Source organism: Pholis gunnellus (genome assembly GCF_910591455.1).
Source record: "Pholis gunnellus genome assembly, chromosome: 11".
In the NCBI taxonomy this organism is placed as follows: Eukaryota; Metazoa; Chordata; class Actinopteri; order Perciformes; family Pholidae; genus Pholis; species Pholis gunnellus.
The window spans coordinates 16,996,873-17,017,577 of record NC_136538.1 but is presented as its reverse complement, the minus strand read 5'-3'; the positions used below and the strand labels follow the sequence as shown (position 1 = coordinate 17,017,577).

Genomic DNA, 20,705 nt, shown 5'->3' with positions numbered 1-20,705 from the left:
CATCAGATCAAGCCTCCATGCTGACAGATAGAAGAAGAGCTATTAGACAGAACGTCAGAGACAGAGAGGACGATGTGGTTTCTACTTTTTAATAATGTGGTATGTCATTTCTTACAGTGACTTGTGGGATTCAATCCAATGATACAGCGCTTAAACTAATAATAACTTTAATTGTAGATTAATCTGTCATTTATTTTTTGGGGTGGATCAAATCCTTTTGTCCAGAAAATGCCAGAAAATAGTGAAAATGCTCGTTTGGTATTTGTGCTTAATAAATTACTTCAACAATTGATTCACTTTCTGCCAAAGGACTAATCAATAAATTAGTACTTCAGCACAACTACAGCATGATGATGATAGAGAGTTAAAGCATGCTAACAAAGTTATCTTTGGTTGAACCTCAAAACTTGTCTCCTCTAAAAGTGAAATCCATTTCTGTTCTAAAATAGTGACAAAGTGACAACAAACAGACTGTCAGCGATGTTGCAGCTCTTGGTGTTACTCACTTCCCTCCAGGTGGGATCATACTACTACTATAGATTGAGGATGAAACACGGATGAGACAGTTTACAGATAGAAGGTGGGCTGTCTCTGAGTTCAGCTGAACACAGAAATATCCAGAGTTTGTCAACATGGCGATACACAGGGAGCTGGCTAGAAGTTGCTGCAGGGCTTTTTCTATTTTCAACATGATGGGTGCTTGTGAAAGCGGCAGTAACCAAACCGAGGTGAAAGAACCACCAGACGAGGATGAAGATACTTTAGATGGTATGCTAGCTGTCTGTTAAATGTACAAGAATTATAAATCACACATGAGAATGAGAGAAATTGTGATTTATCAGTTATTTCCGGGCGAGCAGGCTGGTGTGTTGGTAATGAAACGACTGTGAGGTTAAAGCTGACACAGCAAGGATTAAGTTTCACCGTCATCATCAGCACAATAACAGTCGTCATCCCTGCTTTATGTTTAACATTAGCAGCCTTTCTGTGGCAACAAGTCCCTCTTTATCCCAGTAACAGGAAACACAGGACACAAGACAACGAACCATCATTTTCATCATTCATGAAACTAATCGATCGATTGTTATCAGGACTACTTTCATTGGGGATTAATCTGTCAATACTTTTCTTGATAAATCGATTCGTCATAGAGGAGTAAAGAAACCAGAAGTTATTACAGAAGCTGGAATCAGAGAATTTTACTGTTTTTCTTTGAAAATGTACTTAAACTGATTAATAGATCATTAGAATAGTTGCCGATTAAATTCATTTAATAATTTAATAATTTAATAGTTTAATAGTTTAATAATTTAATAATTCAATAATTTAATAATTTAATAATTTAACAATTTAACAATTTAACAATTTAATAATTTAATAATTTAATAATTTAATAATTTAATAATTTAATAATTTAATAATTTAATAATCAAAGCCCAAGCTGACTTGCTTAGATTGCTTGTTTTGTCTGACTAAGATATTCAGTTTCCTTTTTAAGGAGGAACAAAATAACAAGCAAATATTTACATTTCTGAAGTTAGCATCCGTGAACCCTTTGGACTTTTTGCTTAAAAATGACAATCAACTAATCCATTAACTGAGTAATCGTTCAGCTCTAATTATAACTATTAAATGCCCAATACAGCTTTCTCTGACGTCCAATCTGACGTCCAAATTCCAAAGGTCTTCAGTTCATGATGATATTAAACAGTGAATCCACACAATTGCAAAGCTTTAACCATTTTGCTTAAAAAATTACTTAAACTAATATAATATCAAGAGAGCTGCTGATTACACATCAGCTGATCGACTCAGCTATTAATCAACTAATCCTTGTTAGACTGGAGCTTTCTAAGTCCTGCTTTTCCATTTTTACCCAGCACATCTTGCCTGGAGCTTGACTTCACTTTTTAACTGTGACTTTACAAGTTGTTTTTGGTTTCCCTCCCCTCTTGTGCTTCTGCTGCTCAGTATGAGTGATGGATTCCCGGCAGGAGCAGAAGGCTCTGAGGGCACCAAGAACCGGAGCACAGCATCAATCCTGAATACCTGTTCTGCCCCGAGGGTAAACTCAAATCCCAACATGTACAGAGAATGCCCCCCTAGCACTGATCCTTTGCTGTCTTTAAATGACATTCAGGCCTTCACACAACTACGTGAACCCAGTTTAATCACACATTCAATACAAGGAAATGGCACAAAATGACCTAAAAAAGATGAAAATGAGCCATGAATAGTGGGTCGCCTACAGCAATGTAGCCTACCTAATGTTCAAGCCCACCTTAAATGTAAACCCACGCTGATTAGTGCCCTTGAAACTAATATTTGTTGTGCTGCAAGTCGCCGTTTACTGTACATTAACGACCTAATGAAAACGTTTAAATAAACACTGATGCTTATTGATGACACTGAGGAGGGAGACTGTACAATGACAAGATGAGAAAAGAGACACAATTCTTTGGTGACAACTCCAGTCATTGATTTCTCTCAGGAACAACCAGGAAGAGGGCGAGAGGGGAGGACAGAGTAATAGAGGAGAAAACTCAGCAGACTATGGGTTTAAAATTCAGGACTTTTTTTTTTGGAACGATATAAATCACCACTTTAATCTGTTCCCAGCCTCATCCTTCAATTTCAGACACAGTACAATATGATAGGAATCCTCTCTGACCTTTCTAAATCCACCACACAGCAGGTTTATGGTAAACCAGGTTGTGCTTCAACTCATCTTTCAGTGAGGACCGTCTTCACTTCCATCCCACAATATGCTGCGAGTGGTCACTGGTAACAGAATCCAAACATGTTTTGGCCAAAGCTGCTTGTGAATAATTCAGTATCAAACGTTAAGTAGACAGAATGCTTCTATTCTTGCTGTCCACACAACTGTTAGCAGAAACACAAGGAATGCAGCCAAAGACCTCTCTTGTGTGTGTGTGTGTGTGTGTGTGTCTCTGTGTGTAATGTTCTACTGTCTAAAGGTCTATTTTTCCAGTGATCTGACACACAACAAGCTGAGTTAAAGAATACCAATCCCACCTTGGAGCTACAATCAACCTTTCCCCATCAGCCGGCAGTACACTGGTTTAAAGACGTACACTACTAGCCAGCAGATGACAAAAGCGATCGTTTCTCTCTGTGTTTTACCTCCCACTGTAATGCACAGTACACCCAAGGCCACATACACACACACACACACACACACACACACACTGAGAAAATACAGAATTTCCATGCTTAGATTACATCGCAGTAAAGACTGCAACCTTTTCACACTAAATTACCTCCTTTAAGCTGCAATGGAGTCTTTCCCTCAGGGCTAAAAGCAAAAATACAGAGTGTGTTGTGACAAAGACATGTTAGGAGCCAGTGTTGCAGCTCAGTCTGGACATTGCAGGAGATTTATTGCGCTTTAGAGGGCAATACGTAATACACATTTCAGAAAAGAAGGAGGTATGCAGTGCGAGAAGCAGAACAGATTAATAATGAACAAAGAGCAAAGAGGACAGAGGTATCGGTGGATGGAGTCTACACATACTTTGGCTAAAACACCCGACAGAATCAGGTTGGAGCATGTTCAGACAGAAGGGTGCATCCATGTTTGGGAGTTGGGTGGATTGGATTGAGGGGGCGGGGGTGGGGTCATATTTTTTCTCTCATCATGAATCTAGGCGTTTTTCTGCTCTCAAGGGAGCCCAGCATATACAAACCTCCCCTCCCTGCTGCCACCATCCCTTTGCTCTCCCCCTCTCCGTCCTTTCCTCTCCCTCCCCCCACGCGAGAGAGCTAACTGTGGAGAGGTGTGATTACCATCGATCTGTCCTAACTCAGCCCATTTCCTCAGATCCAGAGCCTCGGAGCTCCAGCCTGCGTGGCGGGGGCCGCCACAAGGCCAGGACCACACAGCACTGCCCTTGCCCAGGGACAGAGGCTTTCTTTCTGGGGGAGAAAATGTCAGGGAGGGTATAGGTGAAGGGTCCAGAGCTGCTGAGGTAGACAGTAAAACGTTTAACGTGATACCACGTGATATATTGACTTATCGCAGGTGAATCCTGTTGAATAAAAGTGGGTGTTTTCATTCGTTGGGGTCTTGAACAAAGTGGAACGAGTCAACAAAATTGATGACCGCGCGATTCTTGTTATCGCTGCACGTGACGGTGGAGTGGCAGGTGGTTAAGTGGAGAACAGGGAGACGGCGTTGTGCTAGAGGTGGAGATGGGTGGAGGGGGGGGGGGGGGGGGGGGGGGGCGAGCAAAAGAAAGTAATTATCAAGCCGTACGGCGTGAGTCCCAAGGGTCAACAGAGTAGTGTGTGTGTGTGTGTGTGTGTGTGTGTGTGTGAGAGAGAGAGCATGACAGAACCATTTCAATAGGATAAGCTTTATCTGTGAGTGTATGAGAAGCACCTGCCATACATGCATAAATATATACACACACACACACACACACACACACACACCATTTGTGACACACCATTTGGCGTTTAAGAGCCTGATGGAAGAGGTCTGGCATTGATGCACAGTAGGGGATTAATGAGTGTGATGTTGTAGGGGAGGGGGCGTTGTCTCTCTCACTCACACACTCACACACACACACACACACACACACACACACACACACACACACACACACACACACACACACACACACACACACTGCTGCTTCAGTGAACAGTGAGTAGTGAATGAAGACAGACTTGCGCATCAAATGGAAAGGAAGGAATAAATAAATAAACTGTATTGGTAGCAGAGCTGCAACGATTAGTCGACTAACCCATTAGTAAAATAATAAAAAATAATCGCTAACTATTTTGATAATCGTTCAATCGTGAAAGAAACTTTTCATGCAAAAATGGCAGAAAAAGCTGTTTTCCCGCCCTCAGTTTTTTTTGTTAAACTGAATATCTAAAAGACATTTAAAGACTCGTCACCATTTTGGACATTTTTCCCTATTTTCTGACATTCTGAGACCAAACGATATATCAATTAACCTGGTAAATAATTGGCAGATTAATCGACAAATATGGATTAAAACATTCGTTAGTTGCCGCCCTCGTGGGTCGCATTAGGCTTCTAAAGTATAATTAGGCGTTATGTCAACTGTAGGTGAAAGAGATAACGGTGTGTGTACACGTTTGAGTGAATAGTAGACGTCTTTCGAACACCAATTCTGTCATCGCCTGACGCCCAGTTTTCTATTCTTGTCTCTTTTCTCTTATTCCTTGTTTTCACAAAGTCACCTTTTCCCCTCTCTCCTTTCTGTATCTCCTCCACACCTGCTACCCTCTTGGCCTCTCTTTCACTCACTCTGTCCTTGCCTCATCAAGTCTCTGCTCCCTTATCGCCTCCTCTTTCCAACTCCTCCGTCTTTGGTCTCCCTCCCCCCCTTACATACCATTCAGCACTGTAATCACATCATTAAGCAGCATTACTGCATCTGTGAATAATCTCACGGTGAACTGCACTTACTGAACTCCTTCTCTGTCTCACCCTTGAGCACCGGAGGTGAGCTGGACCTATTTAAATGAGATGAATGATGGAGACATGAGTCCATGGTGTACTTGTTCAGAGAGGAGAAGTCCAACAGTTTGGTATAATGTAGCGCTGCTTCTCTCCGACATCGGCTCCTTACTGCCCTCTCACTTGGCGGCTACATGATTGTACTGTAATCCTGCATCCAGTTTATACTGGTTTATGTATTTACATGCATATTATACTCTCTGGTCCTATAGACGCAAGCTACAGTATGTTGTTTCTGCGCTCACATTGCTGTAACTAACAGTTATTTTCCTTAACGATTAATCTGCCAAATATTTCCTCAATTAATCACTTAGTCCATAAAACGCCAGAGAATAGTAAATAAAGAATGACAATTACAATTTCTTAATCCCAAACATATGCCTCCATATTGCGCGAACCCTCAAAACCCGATTCAGTTAACCGTCACTTAAGAAGAAGAGCAGCAAATCCTCAAAACTGAGAAGCTGAAGAAGGGAAAAGTTGAATATTTTTAGAAAATAGAGTATATAGATAACAGAGCATATTTCTGTTGATCGGCTAATTGACGAACCGTTTTAAATGTAGATGCAGTGATTCTGTCAACGATTCTCTAAAAGCACATGCAAATCAAGCCAAACAGACATGAACTCATCACATGTAGAACAACATTCATATGTGAATGACATTATAAAGACATATGTGACGTTTATACACATGCAAAATGACTGAAAATAAAAGCAACAATTCCACATGATGAATTCACTTGTTGGTCAATATATATCTCTGACATGAGAAATGTCATATTGTACCTAAAAATGTCATTTCTGTCCAGTGTATCTCCAAATTTCCAGATAGACTGAAGGATTAAACGCTTCTTTATAGGCTGAGATGATTCTCCTTATTCTTAGAATGATACAACACTCTAAAAAAACGCATTGAAATAGCTGCATTTCTTTTGTAGATGAGAGGCAGTGAACACACATTTCCTGTATGGCATTCTCCCATTTAAATACAGCCATGAGCATTTGAAATATTTGAAATCTTTCCACGTTATTATGTGAAACCACATCCAGCGGCTGCACACAGGACACCACATCAGAGCGAGCGAGAGGGATGCAGAGGAGGGAGGGTGCGCGTGGATTCAAGAGCGTCAAGAAAGACGCCGCTCACCTTCAAATAACCTTTAGGCTTACGATCATGCTCTCTCGTCGCTCTCTCTCTCTCTGCCTCTATACAGTAATTCTCTCCATTTCTTCTTATCGCTTACTCTCTCCTCTCTTTCACACACACATGCTCCCCCACTCTCTCTCTCCATCTATTAGTCCTTATCGCTTCTTCCTTCTTTCTACTTCTATATCTTCCTCTCTCCGACCCTCTAACGCTCACTTCCAGTTACAGGACGTCATGTATGTGTTGAACAATAGGTAAAATCACCTGCTGCACCAAAAAAGCGTGAAAGACTGCCAGATGAACCAGACCATGAACCACTACTAGACAACATGGATTCCCCCCCCCCCCCCCCCCTTAGCGGTAGGACAAGCAAATCCCCACATACACAGGTTTCCAGTTACTCCCTAAGAAATCCCATCACACACACACACATACACACACACACACCATCCCCCAGCAAGTCTGATTGAGGACCCTTGAAGTGGTGGATCAATAATTAGAACAATCCTTATTACACGCTCTCATTTCCCCTTAGAGACTGAAGCTAAAGTAGAACAATAGCAGCAGCATACAGTAGAGTGAGGACGCTGTGACGCATGCCCATTGGAGGATCCTGCACGTTTCAGGCCATGTTTCATACAAGAGTGGGGACTAAAATGGTCTGATGTAATTAGTATTAGTGTTTGTGTGGTGTTTATACATATGTGAACGCATGGATCATATGATTCGGCCACGTAACACGAATTGTCAAGATTTTGGTTTGTCAGTGTGTCTGTTCGGTGGACCTCGGGCGATTTGGCGACAGCAAAAAAACTACTAGTGCCGTGTTTGTAGATACATTATCGATAACCAATCATGGTCAGAGCTAACCTTGGTGACAAGGTGCAACATATTCTGATAAAATGACTGTGGATTGTTGCATTGTTTCTGTGAATTCCCTTCACTTAGGAGGGCAATCTGAATCCAGCATGGCAAACTACACCATGAAAAACACTGTATAGAGAGACGTCACGTGAATACATTGAATGGCTACTAAAGAAACGATGCCAGTCAACCATAATCGGATATGGAGTTTAAACGAAAGGATTATTTATCTTGGTACATTTTTTTTTACAAATTATCAATACCACAAATTATTGAATGAAGTACACGCTTTTGCAAGAGATGTAAAATTTCTTGCATTCTGTGTATATGTTTTTGTTTTTTTGGGTGAAAGGTTTTGACAAAAGAGTGCCCTAGTTTCAGAAATTGTGTTTAATCAAGTGCAAACAACTGTAAATGAAATTGGCTGGACTGAACCATTCCCCCTCTTCATCCTAGCCCCAAACAGAGCAATGCAAGTGATGGGTAACACATTTCACAGTCCTCGTTTAGTGCAACATTGTATTTGAAATCTTATCAGATACATCTTCCAAAGTTACAGCCCATTTGGTATAAAAAGCACTCCTTGTGCTTCCCCAAACAGCGTTTCCGTGCTGAGCTACAGTAATGGCAACAAAAAGAGTGAATTCTGTACTAAAATGTGAGAAAGAAACTTGATTCGACTGCTGAAGCATCAAATTAGTGTAACTTCAGATAAACGTCTCATTCAGAAAAGGCAGCAGAAAGGATTCATGTGTTTTAAATCTCTGTGACTTTGTCAAAGCTTTACTACAAACCAGGATCTTCTTAGTAGAAAAATCTAAACTAAATTGCATACATCACATTCCAACTGAGTGAATAAGAAAAGCCATAGAGACTCCTTCAATTGTCACTATTTCCACAAACAGAAGCTTGGCAGCCTCCTCAAAGTCACGCTCGCGCCGTCCAGCCGGTGGCCATCTTGATGGTGAAAACATTTTTTGTAATACTGGGAGGCGTTCCCAATGCCAATGCAATTAGCGGAGGCATGCATGAGCACCAAATTCATTAACCTCCATCTTTTATGGGCTGCTGGGGAGGGGAGGAGGTGAAGGAGTGGATAGGGGGGGGGAAGGAGGAGCGAAGCAACACGCGTGCCGGCTTTGTTTCAGCCGAACCAGAAAGTGAGTGGAGAGAAATCAGGGAGTGAAATGAGACGGAAAGAAAAGAAATAAAGGAGGGGAATCTATTAAAATATATATTGATATTATGTTTCCTCTCTCGCCGCCTGCCTACAGCCTGATGGCTCTTTTCCCCTCACGGTTTACTTTTCCTCTTAGGGCCAAGCAGACTCTTGCCTTCCCACTGTTGCCATGGGCTTGCTCTGAAGGCAGCACAGGGCTGGAATCCAATTTCAACACTGCCGTTGGCCTTCCAGCAGTCATTTCTGCAAGTCTTGCTTTGGATTCACTACACTGTGATCCGGATTCAGAACCTTTAATGAACAGTGATGATGGCAACAAATGATGACCACTGATGAGCTCTTTGGAATTTATAATAAAAAGGTTGGCCATTTTTTCAAGCATCCAATTAAAAAAAAAAAAAAAAGGCAGAATATTAGAGACACTGGTGCAAAAAAAGCTGAGAAACAGGCATAGAATTTCCTTGGAAGAGGAATCACTGATTTGACTGCAGAATAAGGCCGTGAAAAAAAAAAGCTAGCACATGACCCATATAAGCCCTATGAGAGAAACAATAGGTACTGTACCGACGCACGCGCTGTGTACCGGAACAGTGTGTAAAACTGGGACCTGGCAGTAGGAAACCTTTGCTTTACTTAGCTCTCCCTCTCCCTCTCCCTCTCCCTCTCCCTCTCCCTCTCCCTCTCCCTCTCCCTCTCTATCTCTCTATCTCTCTCAGGGAATCCAATGGAGGTTCCTGGCTCTAGATAATGTCATTAGAAGTAAAGCAGCTTGGAGAATTAATGTAATGGGGGTTTCCCGTTCAGATGACCACTGCGGCTACTGAGTTTTCTCCGGCTCTCTCTCAGAAACTCTCCTACAACACATGAAAATGAACTCCAGCATTCATACAGACACACTCATAGATATCTCTCTCTCTCTCTCTCTGGTTAACATCCCACTATTCCCTGGGTGCTAATGGTAGGGACTATCTCCCTCTGTGCCGCTTTCCTAACAATACACACTGTAAATACGGAGACACACTACACCAAGTCGTTAAGCATCGGTAGCAGGGATCCCTCCCCTGACACCCTGGTCTCCATTAGGCCTACACTGAACTGAGTGCTGTCTGATAAAAGTCGCAGGCCTCATGTCCAACTATCACATGCACTTTATTCATCTATTTTTGCATTTTGATAGTTGTTACTATAACAACTCCCTGCTTTCCGCGTAACCCCCCGCCATTTAATTTGAGGGTCAGAATTCTGAATGTATTGACGACAAACTCACTGCTCACTAAACTACAGAGTTTAGTGAGGAAGTAGGGAATGAGTGAACAATGGAGTGAGCAGATGTCTCAATGGGGGTGCATATCATGTTTATTCTGATATCAACCCAAACAAGACAGGAAATAAAAGCAGTATAAATACTATTTTCTGATGACCTTATAGGCACAATCTGTGATGAAAACAAAAGCGTAGCCACTGATGCTCAAGACACAAGACTGGAATCTGCTATCATGTATGAGTTGACACTAAACTGCATTCAAAAGTAATTATTATTTAAAAGAACTGAACCTTTAAGATGATTAATGGCCATACAGTAACTAGAGTAAGCATAACAATGACATGCAGAGTATTTCATGTTAAGTCCCATTAGATATGTATCTGAAATTATCTATGAATTCACCTGCTTGGGAACTAATGCAAACAAAAAAAAAATAGAAAATGTACGAATGGGAAGACACACCACTCTATATTAACAAGTGTTCTCTGTACCTGCTCCACCATCTAAATATAGCATTTGTAGAGCTGTGAAAGGAGTGAGTCAAAGCAGTTTGTTGCACAATGTGCACCAAGAAGACCGTATCAGTTTAGCTACAAGACAAACATAAAAACGGTTTGATGCTGAGTAATGGAGGGAAACCTGTGACTGTAATGCCCTTTTGTCTCTTTTATAGTCTTTCTGCATGTGTCTCCATAGACGCTGACACCTCTCAGTCAGTCCATTCCCACTGTATAGTGGACACAGTGAGAGTTGGAAGGCCACCAACAGGGGTAAACAGCGCACGAGCAAGGGCAGCCAAGGAATAAAACCACTACTGCGTATCTGTACGTGTGCTGGAGCGAGAGAGAGAGAGAGAGAGAGAGAGAGAGAGAGAGAGAGAGAGTGACTGACAGCGATGGCCTACAGTGCACATCCCTCAAGTAAACGACTGACAAACAAATTAACTTTAGTGTTTGACTTTCTTTTGTGACAGTGCATCATTAAAATTTAGCAGCATGAGCCAAACAACAGCGCTACTAATAGAAAAGAAAAAGCCAAAGAGAGTGTGAATGGGCAGAGAGAGAACCTAAAGGTGATGGGACTAAGACACACAGAGAGGACAGACGGATAGGGATGCAGGGCATGCAGGCCGAAGTGAGAAGGGAAAGTTTATTATGCTCACGGATGGTGCTGTGAACAATCCAATCAATACAACTCTCCCCTCTTCTCCCCTCATCATCTCTGTCTCCTGTTCTCTTCTATGAAACATGACCCTTCATAAGGACTGTAAACCTCCTGTACAGATCAGCATCTCAGACACGTATCATTTTCGGCACACACGTGCACGCAAACATAGACAAAAGGAGAATGTAATGTGCAACTACGAGTGTACAGGTTTAAAACTTGACTGAGAAGTAGATCCATAAATTCACTTGACCTTATGAATCTTTTCTTTTTTCTTTTTTGGTCTGGAAAAGATTAGGCCACGATAGCTCTCGCCTCTTGTTTGTGCTGAGGTCAAATAACGTTGCCAGCAGCATAATTCAAAACCAGGCACCCATGGGCGCAAAGTTCAGTAAATGTCACTGATATTGAACAGATCTCTCACGGTCAAATCTCCCCACATTCAGTACGCAGAAGTCAATGACTGCTTTTCTCTAAACACTAGAACAAAACAGACAGCGGGGAGTGTATTTTAATGCATAACTGTGGACAGACGACCGGTTAACTTTTGTTTTTGTTCCTGTTTCCATCAGTAGTAGCTTATAATTTGCTATAATCTTCATGAATACCACCGTGAGTTTCTCCCACCGGTCTGTGAAACAGGGTTCTCCACAAGCTGACATGTAAGAGAGGAGGAAGAGGAGGGAGACCCACGTGCATTTCAGTTCCTCCTCCATCATATGAAAAGCTTTGTCATCAATAAATCACTCGTGTATGCATTATACATGGCTGTCTGTGCATCCAAGCACACGCACACGCAGACACAGACACACATACATACACAAGCAAGAACCCACAACAGAACGCACCAGAGCGCTCACACATTTCCAAAACCATGATCAAGTGTAAAAAGAGGAGTTTTTTCTTCTATCTCATGCAAACATGACCTTACACTCTTTGCAACTGCCAGCATTCATCTCATTTGGTATGAAGCCCACAACAAGGTTAAATTACGCCGGTGAAGCGCTGATTAACAAAGCGTCCTCTGCGCAGGGTGATTTTAACAACTGACCACCTAGGATCTCCTTAAAACAAGGAAGGGGTGTGCAAATATTTGAGGAAGCCCTGAGTGTGACGTAGTTTTACTCAACGGACGGACAATATTAGGAAACGTTCAAAGAGTCAGAGGCAGGAAAACAAAAAACGCTCGACGTGCAAGAACAGAGTTCGCCTCATCTGGAGACGGGTATAAGATCATCATGTACAAACAGGTGACGTTATTTTTGACTTTGAGCCGTCATGTATATGAAGACATACAGGCACAAACATTATGCTAACACCTCACATGCATACCAACAATAAACACACAGAAGAAATAGGGGAACACCATCTCACACACACACACACACTCGCACTCACACACACACATTCAGTACACAAGGTCAAAGATGCTCTTTAATTTGGACTAGTGTCAAAAGATAACAGAGACTACACGTGTGTCTTAAATTATTTGCAGATCTGAACATGTACATGAATGCATTTATGTGTAACGAGGCAACCTCCAAGCCCAGTTGATCTAGGTAGTCAAGCTGAGATGTAGCGCACACACACACACACACACACACACACACACACACACAGAATCACGCTCCAATGATGCTAGCTGAGCGGAGCAGATGAAGCCACCAGCCAGCCAGCCAGCCCTCGTCTGTTACCTTTCTCTTTTGTTCCCGGGACGCTGCTCTCCTGCTCTTCCTCCGCTTCTCCTTCTCGTCCTCTAATGCATTCACATCCACTTCCCCCCGATTCTTCTTCAATTGAGAGGCCGCGTGAGCCATGATAGGCAATAAAAAAAAACGTAGACGCACCACACACTACACACGCGTGCCTCACCTGAAATCCCAGAGAAGTTCAGGGGCTGTAATTGACAAAACCGGGATCTCAGAGGAAAAAATTCGGGGTAGAAAAGGAAAGGGGGGGAAAGGGAAGAAAAATGCCTTCCTTGAAAAGGAGAATGGAGAAGAGTAGGGTATCTTTTACATGTATGTATATCCTGTATGTCCTTTCTTTAGGTTGTTGCTCTGGTCTGGACTGCTCTCTCTCTCTCTCTCTCTCTCTCTCTTTTTTTTTCTTTTTCTAAAGTGATAGAAAGACGGGAGAGAAGAGACAGCAGCTTCTCCTCATCTCCTCCTCCTCCTCCTCCTCGTCCACTGGCAGTGTGAGAGGAGCGCGTTCCAGGAGAGGAGAGGACAAACCGGATGGAAAGAAAAGAGACACGAGCATCACCAGCACAGAGGTGGAGGGAGGGAGGAGAGAGTGAGAGAGAGAGAGAGAGAGAATGGAGGTGGAGGGAAGAATGGAGGGAGGGGAACGGTTACTACGGCAACCACGCTCTGTTTCAGTCCGTCCTCCTAAATGTTTCTCTTTCTCTCTGCTCTGGTCCCTGCTGCTGTACCTCGCCTGGTTCTCCACCATGCAGACGTGTGTATGCTTGTGTGTGTGTGTGTGTGTGATACAGTCTGAGAGAAAGAGATTAATTGTGTGTGTGTGTGTGTGTGTGTGTGTGTGTGTGAGGGAGAGAGGGGGTGTGAGTGCATGAATGAAGCAAAGGCACCGGTTAAGATAGCAAAAGGAAATGGTGGCATGGAGCAACAGCAGAATGACTGAGTGTACGTGCGTCCATGTGTGTGTGTGTTTCTATAACCCCCCCATCAACTATCACACTCACACACACACACACACACACACACACACACACTACCAGCTGGAGGTGGCCAAGTGACCGGATGGGAATGGGGAGAACATGCGAAGGACACGGGTGAAGGCGAAGAGGGAGAGAGGGAGGAGATACTGGATGTTCCTGGCAGTAACAGTGCATAAATATCACCAATACACACAAAAGGAAGAGGAAGCTATAACTGATGATATTATCCAATATTGCCGGTCTATTGTTTCAACTTTGTAAATGTGTATGCTCACTCCTGAAGATGAATGAATGTATAACTCAATGAATGGCAAACCAAACTAAAAGTCAACCAAGTGAATAAACCAATGCAGGTAACAAATAATCAGTGATTTAATAAATAAATCACAAGTCAAAATTAAAGAAATAAATTTGCCGGAATGTCTCAGTGAATTGAACTGAATCTCCTGTGCTGTCTGGTGCTTCTCTAAACTCAGTGTGGTCATCCCACCATCTGGGTTCATTGACATCGTGATGGAGAGGTCAAACGGGACCATGGGAGCTTTTCTTTCACCTCATGTCTTTGTTGACAGAGGAGGAGAAGAAGGAGGGAGAGACAGGAGAGAAGGTCCACACAGAGAGATGGAGAGACAACAAAAGACCCTGTTTGATTTCCTGCGAGATCTCTTATTTAGGATGTCCTTCACATCAGCCGTGCACACGTCAGACGTGGCAGCGTGGAAACAGACGGGAGCATGCAGCGGCCATCTTTAAGTTTCTCTTCCCCCGCATGCCTGCGTGTCAGAGGCACCTATGAGCCTGGCTGGGTCCTTGTCAATACCGAGAGGCTGCCTCATCACATGCCTGTCTGCTTTCCACAAAAATCTGCAGCGCCTCTTTATCTGTACATATGGACTACATGGGAACCATACGGAGAAAAGCTGAGAACGATCACCGCTGCTGGAGAAAGAGGAGAACAACCCTCCGGGGACAGATGACAGGCTTAGCCGGTGGACACCAGTCATAACGACGTGAGTGTGAAATTCCCTTTTCTCTTCCTCAAATATATTCACCCTCCCAGTTTCATTTTCCTTTCTTTCTTAGCCCCAAACACCAGCCACCGGCATGAGGGGGGGGATGAAGCTGACTTACAGCCCCCATCATGCATCAGGGGGTGTCACATTATGCCAAATTATCATGCGGTTGCTAGGCGAGGGCCAATGGGGTGGCTTCGGGGAGGACAGGATGGATGGATAAGGAGCGTGGAGAGGTAAGAGGAGGGATTGGGAAGGGAGGCAGCAGGGGGGGGGGGTGCATGTGTGCGAGTGTATGTAGATGCACGGAGAAGACAACAGGGCATAATGTGCACATGATAAACAAATCAAAGAGATCACACAATTTCTTCTGCAGCTCAATACAAATGCTGTGATGAAATGGCACAAAAACCTACGTAATTGTGCAACGACAATATATTACTATCGCTGCCTGTACTACCGACTTTCCATAAATGAATTCATTGATAAAACTCCACTCAAAAGAAGACCATAACCCCCCCCCCCCCCCATAGCCAATAGCCTTACGCGTAGTAAAAGCCACTGCCAAGGTGTCCTGTATTTAAAACCCCAGCATTTTACAGGCAAAGAAAAAGCACGTTTACTACAAAAGAGCAGAGTTGGCTGGTGGCCGGTGAACTCTAGAAGTCGACGTATATTGGATTTTTTCCACCGTTTTCCAGGCGCTATGCCATACACACACAGCCAGAATAAAAATATACCACAACCTGAATGATAAATCACACGCAAAATGAAGAATATTTTGCTACGGCGCATTATTAGGATGGTAATTTTCATTTAGTAGCAATACTAGCTATAATTTGAGCTGAAGTTATCTCTTAGCTTGATCGACAGAAAAACCAATCGGCAACAATTTTGATAATGAGATTTTTCTGACATTTTATAGATTATCACTCAAGAAAAATAACAGTTAGTTGCACATAAATATGACAATAATTATTATTCATTATCATTATCATAATATTGAGGATATAGAATATCATCACTCAGGAATCTGATCAGAAATTAAAGAGTGTTTAAATTGAAGTATCCCACTGATTATGAGATTGTGAACACTGAATATACAAGCAAAGCAAACTAAATCCTCATATGTCTTCAGACGCCCCTGAGTCCCATGTTGCCTGGGTCCGTCTCTTCTCTGTGGTGAGTCTGTGCATCTCACTGGTGCGTCTCCCACGGGTGCAACAAGACCAATCAGAGCGTCAATCTCATTGGCCTCTTTGACCTCCGCCGCCACAACAGCGTGTCCCCTAACACACTAACAAAAACAGGCAAAGCAAAGATGCCATCTGGAGGCTCTGGAGCTGGACAGGTCACTGTGAGGTTACAGAATAACCAACACACAGGAAATTACACTGATTCTTTTAATTGAGCGGCTGTATGGGATTTTTAAGGACATTTTCTTTTTTTTTAAATGGGGCTGAAAAAAGCTTAGCGGTACTATTTTTCTCATTCCTGTGACATAAACAAACCAAATATGTCTTCCCTGTGACCAGTTCATCACTTCGTCTATATCCTTCATTTACATGCACAAACACAGTCACCTTGAAGAGCAGGAAGTGTGCATGTGTTGTCATGTATCATATCTGTTTTGAGGTTGTGAAAAAGGAGAAAATAATGAGCCGGGCTCATTATTTGTAGTCTGCTGCCCTCTAGTGCTCAACAGCATCAACAGACCAAACACTGTTCTGAGAGTGCACTTTTGGTCTGATACGACTGCATTTATTCATTAAAAAAAAAGCTGTTAGAAATACAATCAACACGGAATTCGTCAACCTAAACTGAACTGTGATTAAACAGCACCAAAACAAGGTTTGAATTCAGGTAACATATCCTAAAATGTAAAATATATGAAAAGAATGAAAGAATCTCTATTTTCAAGATTTACATTTTTTTTTTGTTTTTCGTCTCTGCTTCAGGATTTCAAACCTGAAAGAAAAGATCTAATCCAGGTCTTACAATGCAATCTATATCTCCCCCTTTCCCCCTCTGGTGGTCCCAAATCGTGGAGAAATCTTTGTCTGCTCTGACTTGAACGCCTCCAGCAAGAATAAAAAGAGGGCAGAGAAAGGAGAGTATGACAGGTGCCAGGTCAAATGGCAAGTGGTTTTGGACTGATGGGAAATAGATGCACCCACGCAGAGACCCCCCCCCTCCCCCCCTACAACACCTACACTTGGCCTGAAGGCTTATACATCAACATGGGGGGGATGTGGTGAGAGGTGGGGGCTGGATTTACCATCAGTATACAAACAGAAGAAGAAAAACAGAGAAGGGAGGTGAGAGCAGAATCAGACAGTGTGTGAAGGATGTCTGCAGCCTGGACATTAAGGCCACAGCTGAAGACAAATTACGGCAGTTGTTTTGGTGAGGTTCTCGACTCTCGACCAAACACACAAACTGGTTCTCATTCACACACACACACACACATACACGAGCTCTCTCCCACACCATCTATTTTCCGTATCCCGCCCCCTCAAGCCCAAATCTTCTAAATCACTCTAATGTCTCCCCTCCGGATAAACAAACAGTACCATGAGATGTGCGCTTTAACCCAGTTAGCTAATAGCTACAAGTAACCTACCTAAATGTGTGTCACGACCAAGCGGTCCCCTTCAAACCAGACCAAAATGTCCTTCCATGTCTTCCCCACTGAGGGGCAGACAGACATTCACAGTGGAGGGGATAAGCGCTCACACATACACACTCACACAGGCAGGCAGCGTGTACACTTTAAGGTGGGGTCTTTAAACGCGTTAATTCATTTGGTGAGAATTGTTAGCATTGAATGCTTATCACTGCATGTTAAATGAAAGAGAAAGATAACAGTGTGTTGCACGTTTTTTACCGTCACAAAAACAGATTATGTGGGTCATATTGAAGCCACTAAATGAATTAATCAACAGAAAATTGCTTTCTGTTACTGAAAAATGTCAGAGCGTAGGATGATCTATAGATTAAAAACAAGCCCTCATATCACCGTGCATCATTAAATAACATAGAATTTATGTCAATTTAAACATCAAAGCATCCTTTTAAAAAAACGATGATTCATGCAGCGTTAACAGGGGAGCAGACTGCTATATGTATACTGCTATAACAGTTTATGTGGGAATCATGTGGGATTTACACATAAAACTAAAATGAATTGGATTCATGTTCTATCACATCAGTGGAAAGTGGTGTTTTCAAGCATTTTAAAATGTGGTTTGGTGGAAGAAAAGCAAGTCTGAGTTACAATAAACCATTCACAAGCAAAAACTGCAATGCATTTCATTTTGAACGACCCAAGAAAAGGTTTATTTATCCTGACAATGATGTGAAAAAGCTAGAAAACTGGTCACATCCATGTCGCGTAATCTGCCAATTCCCCATGAACCCGCTGTTGCGGAACAAAGTCACAATGAAGAGAAGCAAGAAAATATAATCAAGAATTTTAATAGATTGAAGCTTTTCCTCCGACAATATCTCCGCGCTACTACAATGACTTCAGTGGGCGATCCAAATAACAACAAGAACCAACACAGTAGCCTGTTGATTAAGAACTTCCGTGAATCAACGGGGAGTTAATTTCTTGGCGGAAACCAGTGGCGGCCTGACTGCTGCGACTGTGCAGAGGGGGGAAGTGATCCCTTTTCTGTTTTACACAGAAATGGCAGCAGAAGAATAAACAATTTCACGGTCTGTTGGAAACAGTTATACACGGCGTTGCACAATCACACCCAGTTTCTTCCCATTATTCACACGCTGCTCTGTATCAGCATAGCGTACTGCAATAAGTCATTTCACCGAGGCACAATTGAGCGGAGCGGCTTTAAAAAAAGTAGGCAATACGTTGTACAAAAGAGCGAGAAACAGAATTGGTCATTTTGCCACTGGCAGTGTCTAAACTAGGCAGGGCAATTATTTAAAAGTGATGTAAAGTTTACATTATTTTACTATGTTCTATGGTTCTCCTGTGAACTTCTCTATTCAAAATGTATCTTAATAATTCTCAGTACATTGCTGTTGATACAGTAAGTATGTCATGTTTTCCAGGAAATGGCCAGAATGATTATATTTGTGGCTTAGGAGAAACCTCAATTAATAAAACACAATTTCCTGACGGTAACCATTATGTGTTGGCCTAAGTGTTTTTTAATTGAAAACAGAATCTAATGGGAGGGCAATGGAAGATGAAGGAAACACAACAAAAACAAGGAACATGGACTGATGGCGAGAAACAATAGAGAGAGAGAGACAGGCGAATTAGCGACTTGTTGATGGCTGAATACAGACGTAAATGACTAAGGCCTCACAGGTCGCGACCCCGTCACTCCAGCCAATCACAGATCGAGCATGTAGTCTTCTGGGATATGCCTTGTCACCACAGAGATCAGTCCCTTAACAGCAATAGACAAGAGTCCTCAGGAACTCTCTGGTGGGCGAGTTGGTGGGATATTCAAAGGACACATCAAGAAAACAAAAGTTTCCATGGTTACCGGAGGTTGAATTTGCTGACGTGGGATTTCGGAGGGTGTCAAAAGACTGAGAACTGCGACAGTTCTCTCTACAAACAGAAAACAAAAACACTTACAGCATGCAGCAAAAAAGTGTCATTGAAATTGGTAGTAAGATTGTTTTTGGAGTTATTGTGTTGTTTGGTCTCTGTGTTTGTTGAGAATTATTGTGTTAATTCAGATGATAGTATTATAGCAAATACATTTATGTGGACTCCAAGAGGGGCAGCTATTGTTGTTACAGTAACCAATGAGTCTCATTTATTGTTCATATAGCAACATGACTTTATTTTATCAGTCATGTTAATAAGAAATGAAGGAACAATATATACATTTGTTTGTGTGTGTGTGTGGAAACCTTTGAAACACAAATTAAAATAGTTTTGCAACCAAAGGACTCCCTTTTCCATTAGACAACTGTGCATTTGTACAACAAATAAAATAAAGAACCTAATTATGTAATAAAATGGTGTATTGCATTGCATTGTGAATAAAACTGCAGTGTTTCTTCTTTGATCGAAAAATCACAAAAACAGAAGGGAGCTGCAAAAGGCATTGCGTTTCAATTTTTTCGGGAATAATGAGACAAAATGATGCAACCCAAAGAGATTTTTAGGCTGTACTTTGTGTGCTGTGCTCAGTGATTTGGAGTCTGATCAAAGGCAAGCACAGTGCCTTCCTCCCATGCGAAGCAGCAAAAGCCACCAGCACCATATGTGTGTGCCCATCAGTGGGTCCACATGCCATATGCCTGAATGTGCTGGTGTAATGCTTTCTCTAAGCCAATCAACTCACTGTCCGCTCAGCAATAGTGTTCATTAGTGCAGTCCTGGGGTGGGGGTGTGTGTACGGCTGTATATACAGTGTATATATATATATATATTTATTTATCTGTGTTTAAATGCAAATATGTAGTTATGCATACAGTTTGGGTTTAAGTGACAAACTGCAGGAGTGTGTGAAGTGAAGTCCTGTGTGTTTGTGCAGGCGTAACCTCACTAGACCGTGTTACTGGAATTGCAGGAGCAGTGTGTTTGTGCAGCCTTGTTACTCTCCCTGAGCTGCTGGGCAGTGGAATATCCTCCCCGGTGTCGAGTTTCCCCCGTCATGATGGGATCATAGAGATGTGCCAAGAAAGCGCTGCGCCCAGGGAGCCTCGCTCATTCTCACACAGTACGCCAGCCCCATATCAAAGTATCATCACACACGCACAAACGCACAAAGCAACCACCTGGAAAGCACTGCCGGACCCGGAGAACCCCAAAGTCTTGTGTTGCTGTGCGAGTGCACACACAGACAAATACATTTGCACACACTTACACAAGCTATTGCTTT

The 20,705-nt window shown here is 42.5% G+C and overlaps 1 protein-coding gene across 2 annotated transcripts in view; it reads right to left on the bottom strand.

Annotated features, from left to right (window-relative positions):
* The window catches only part of LOC306703005 (ankyrin-3-like), a gene marked incomplete at its 5' end in the record, with an annotated part of 117,523 nt that overhangs the window by 76,144 nt on the left and 20,674 nt on the right, over window positions 1-20,705 (bottom strand). The window contains one exon of one of the 2 annotated variants that reach the window (XM_079168803.1): window positions 12,831-12,953. The exons of the other annotated variant lie outside the window; for it this stretch is intronic. Within the exon in view, the coding sequence (XP_079024929.1) occupies window positions 12,831-12,953 (123 nt within the window). Of the gene's footprint in view, window positions 1-12,830; window positions 12,954-20,705 lie in introns of those variants that run through there. 2 annotated transcript variants of the gene reach the window in all.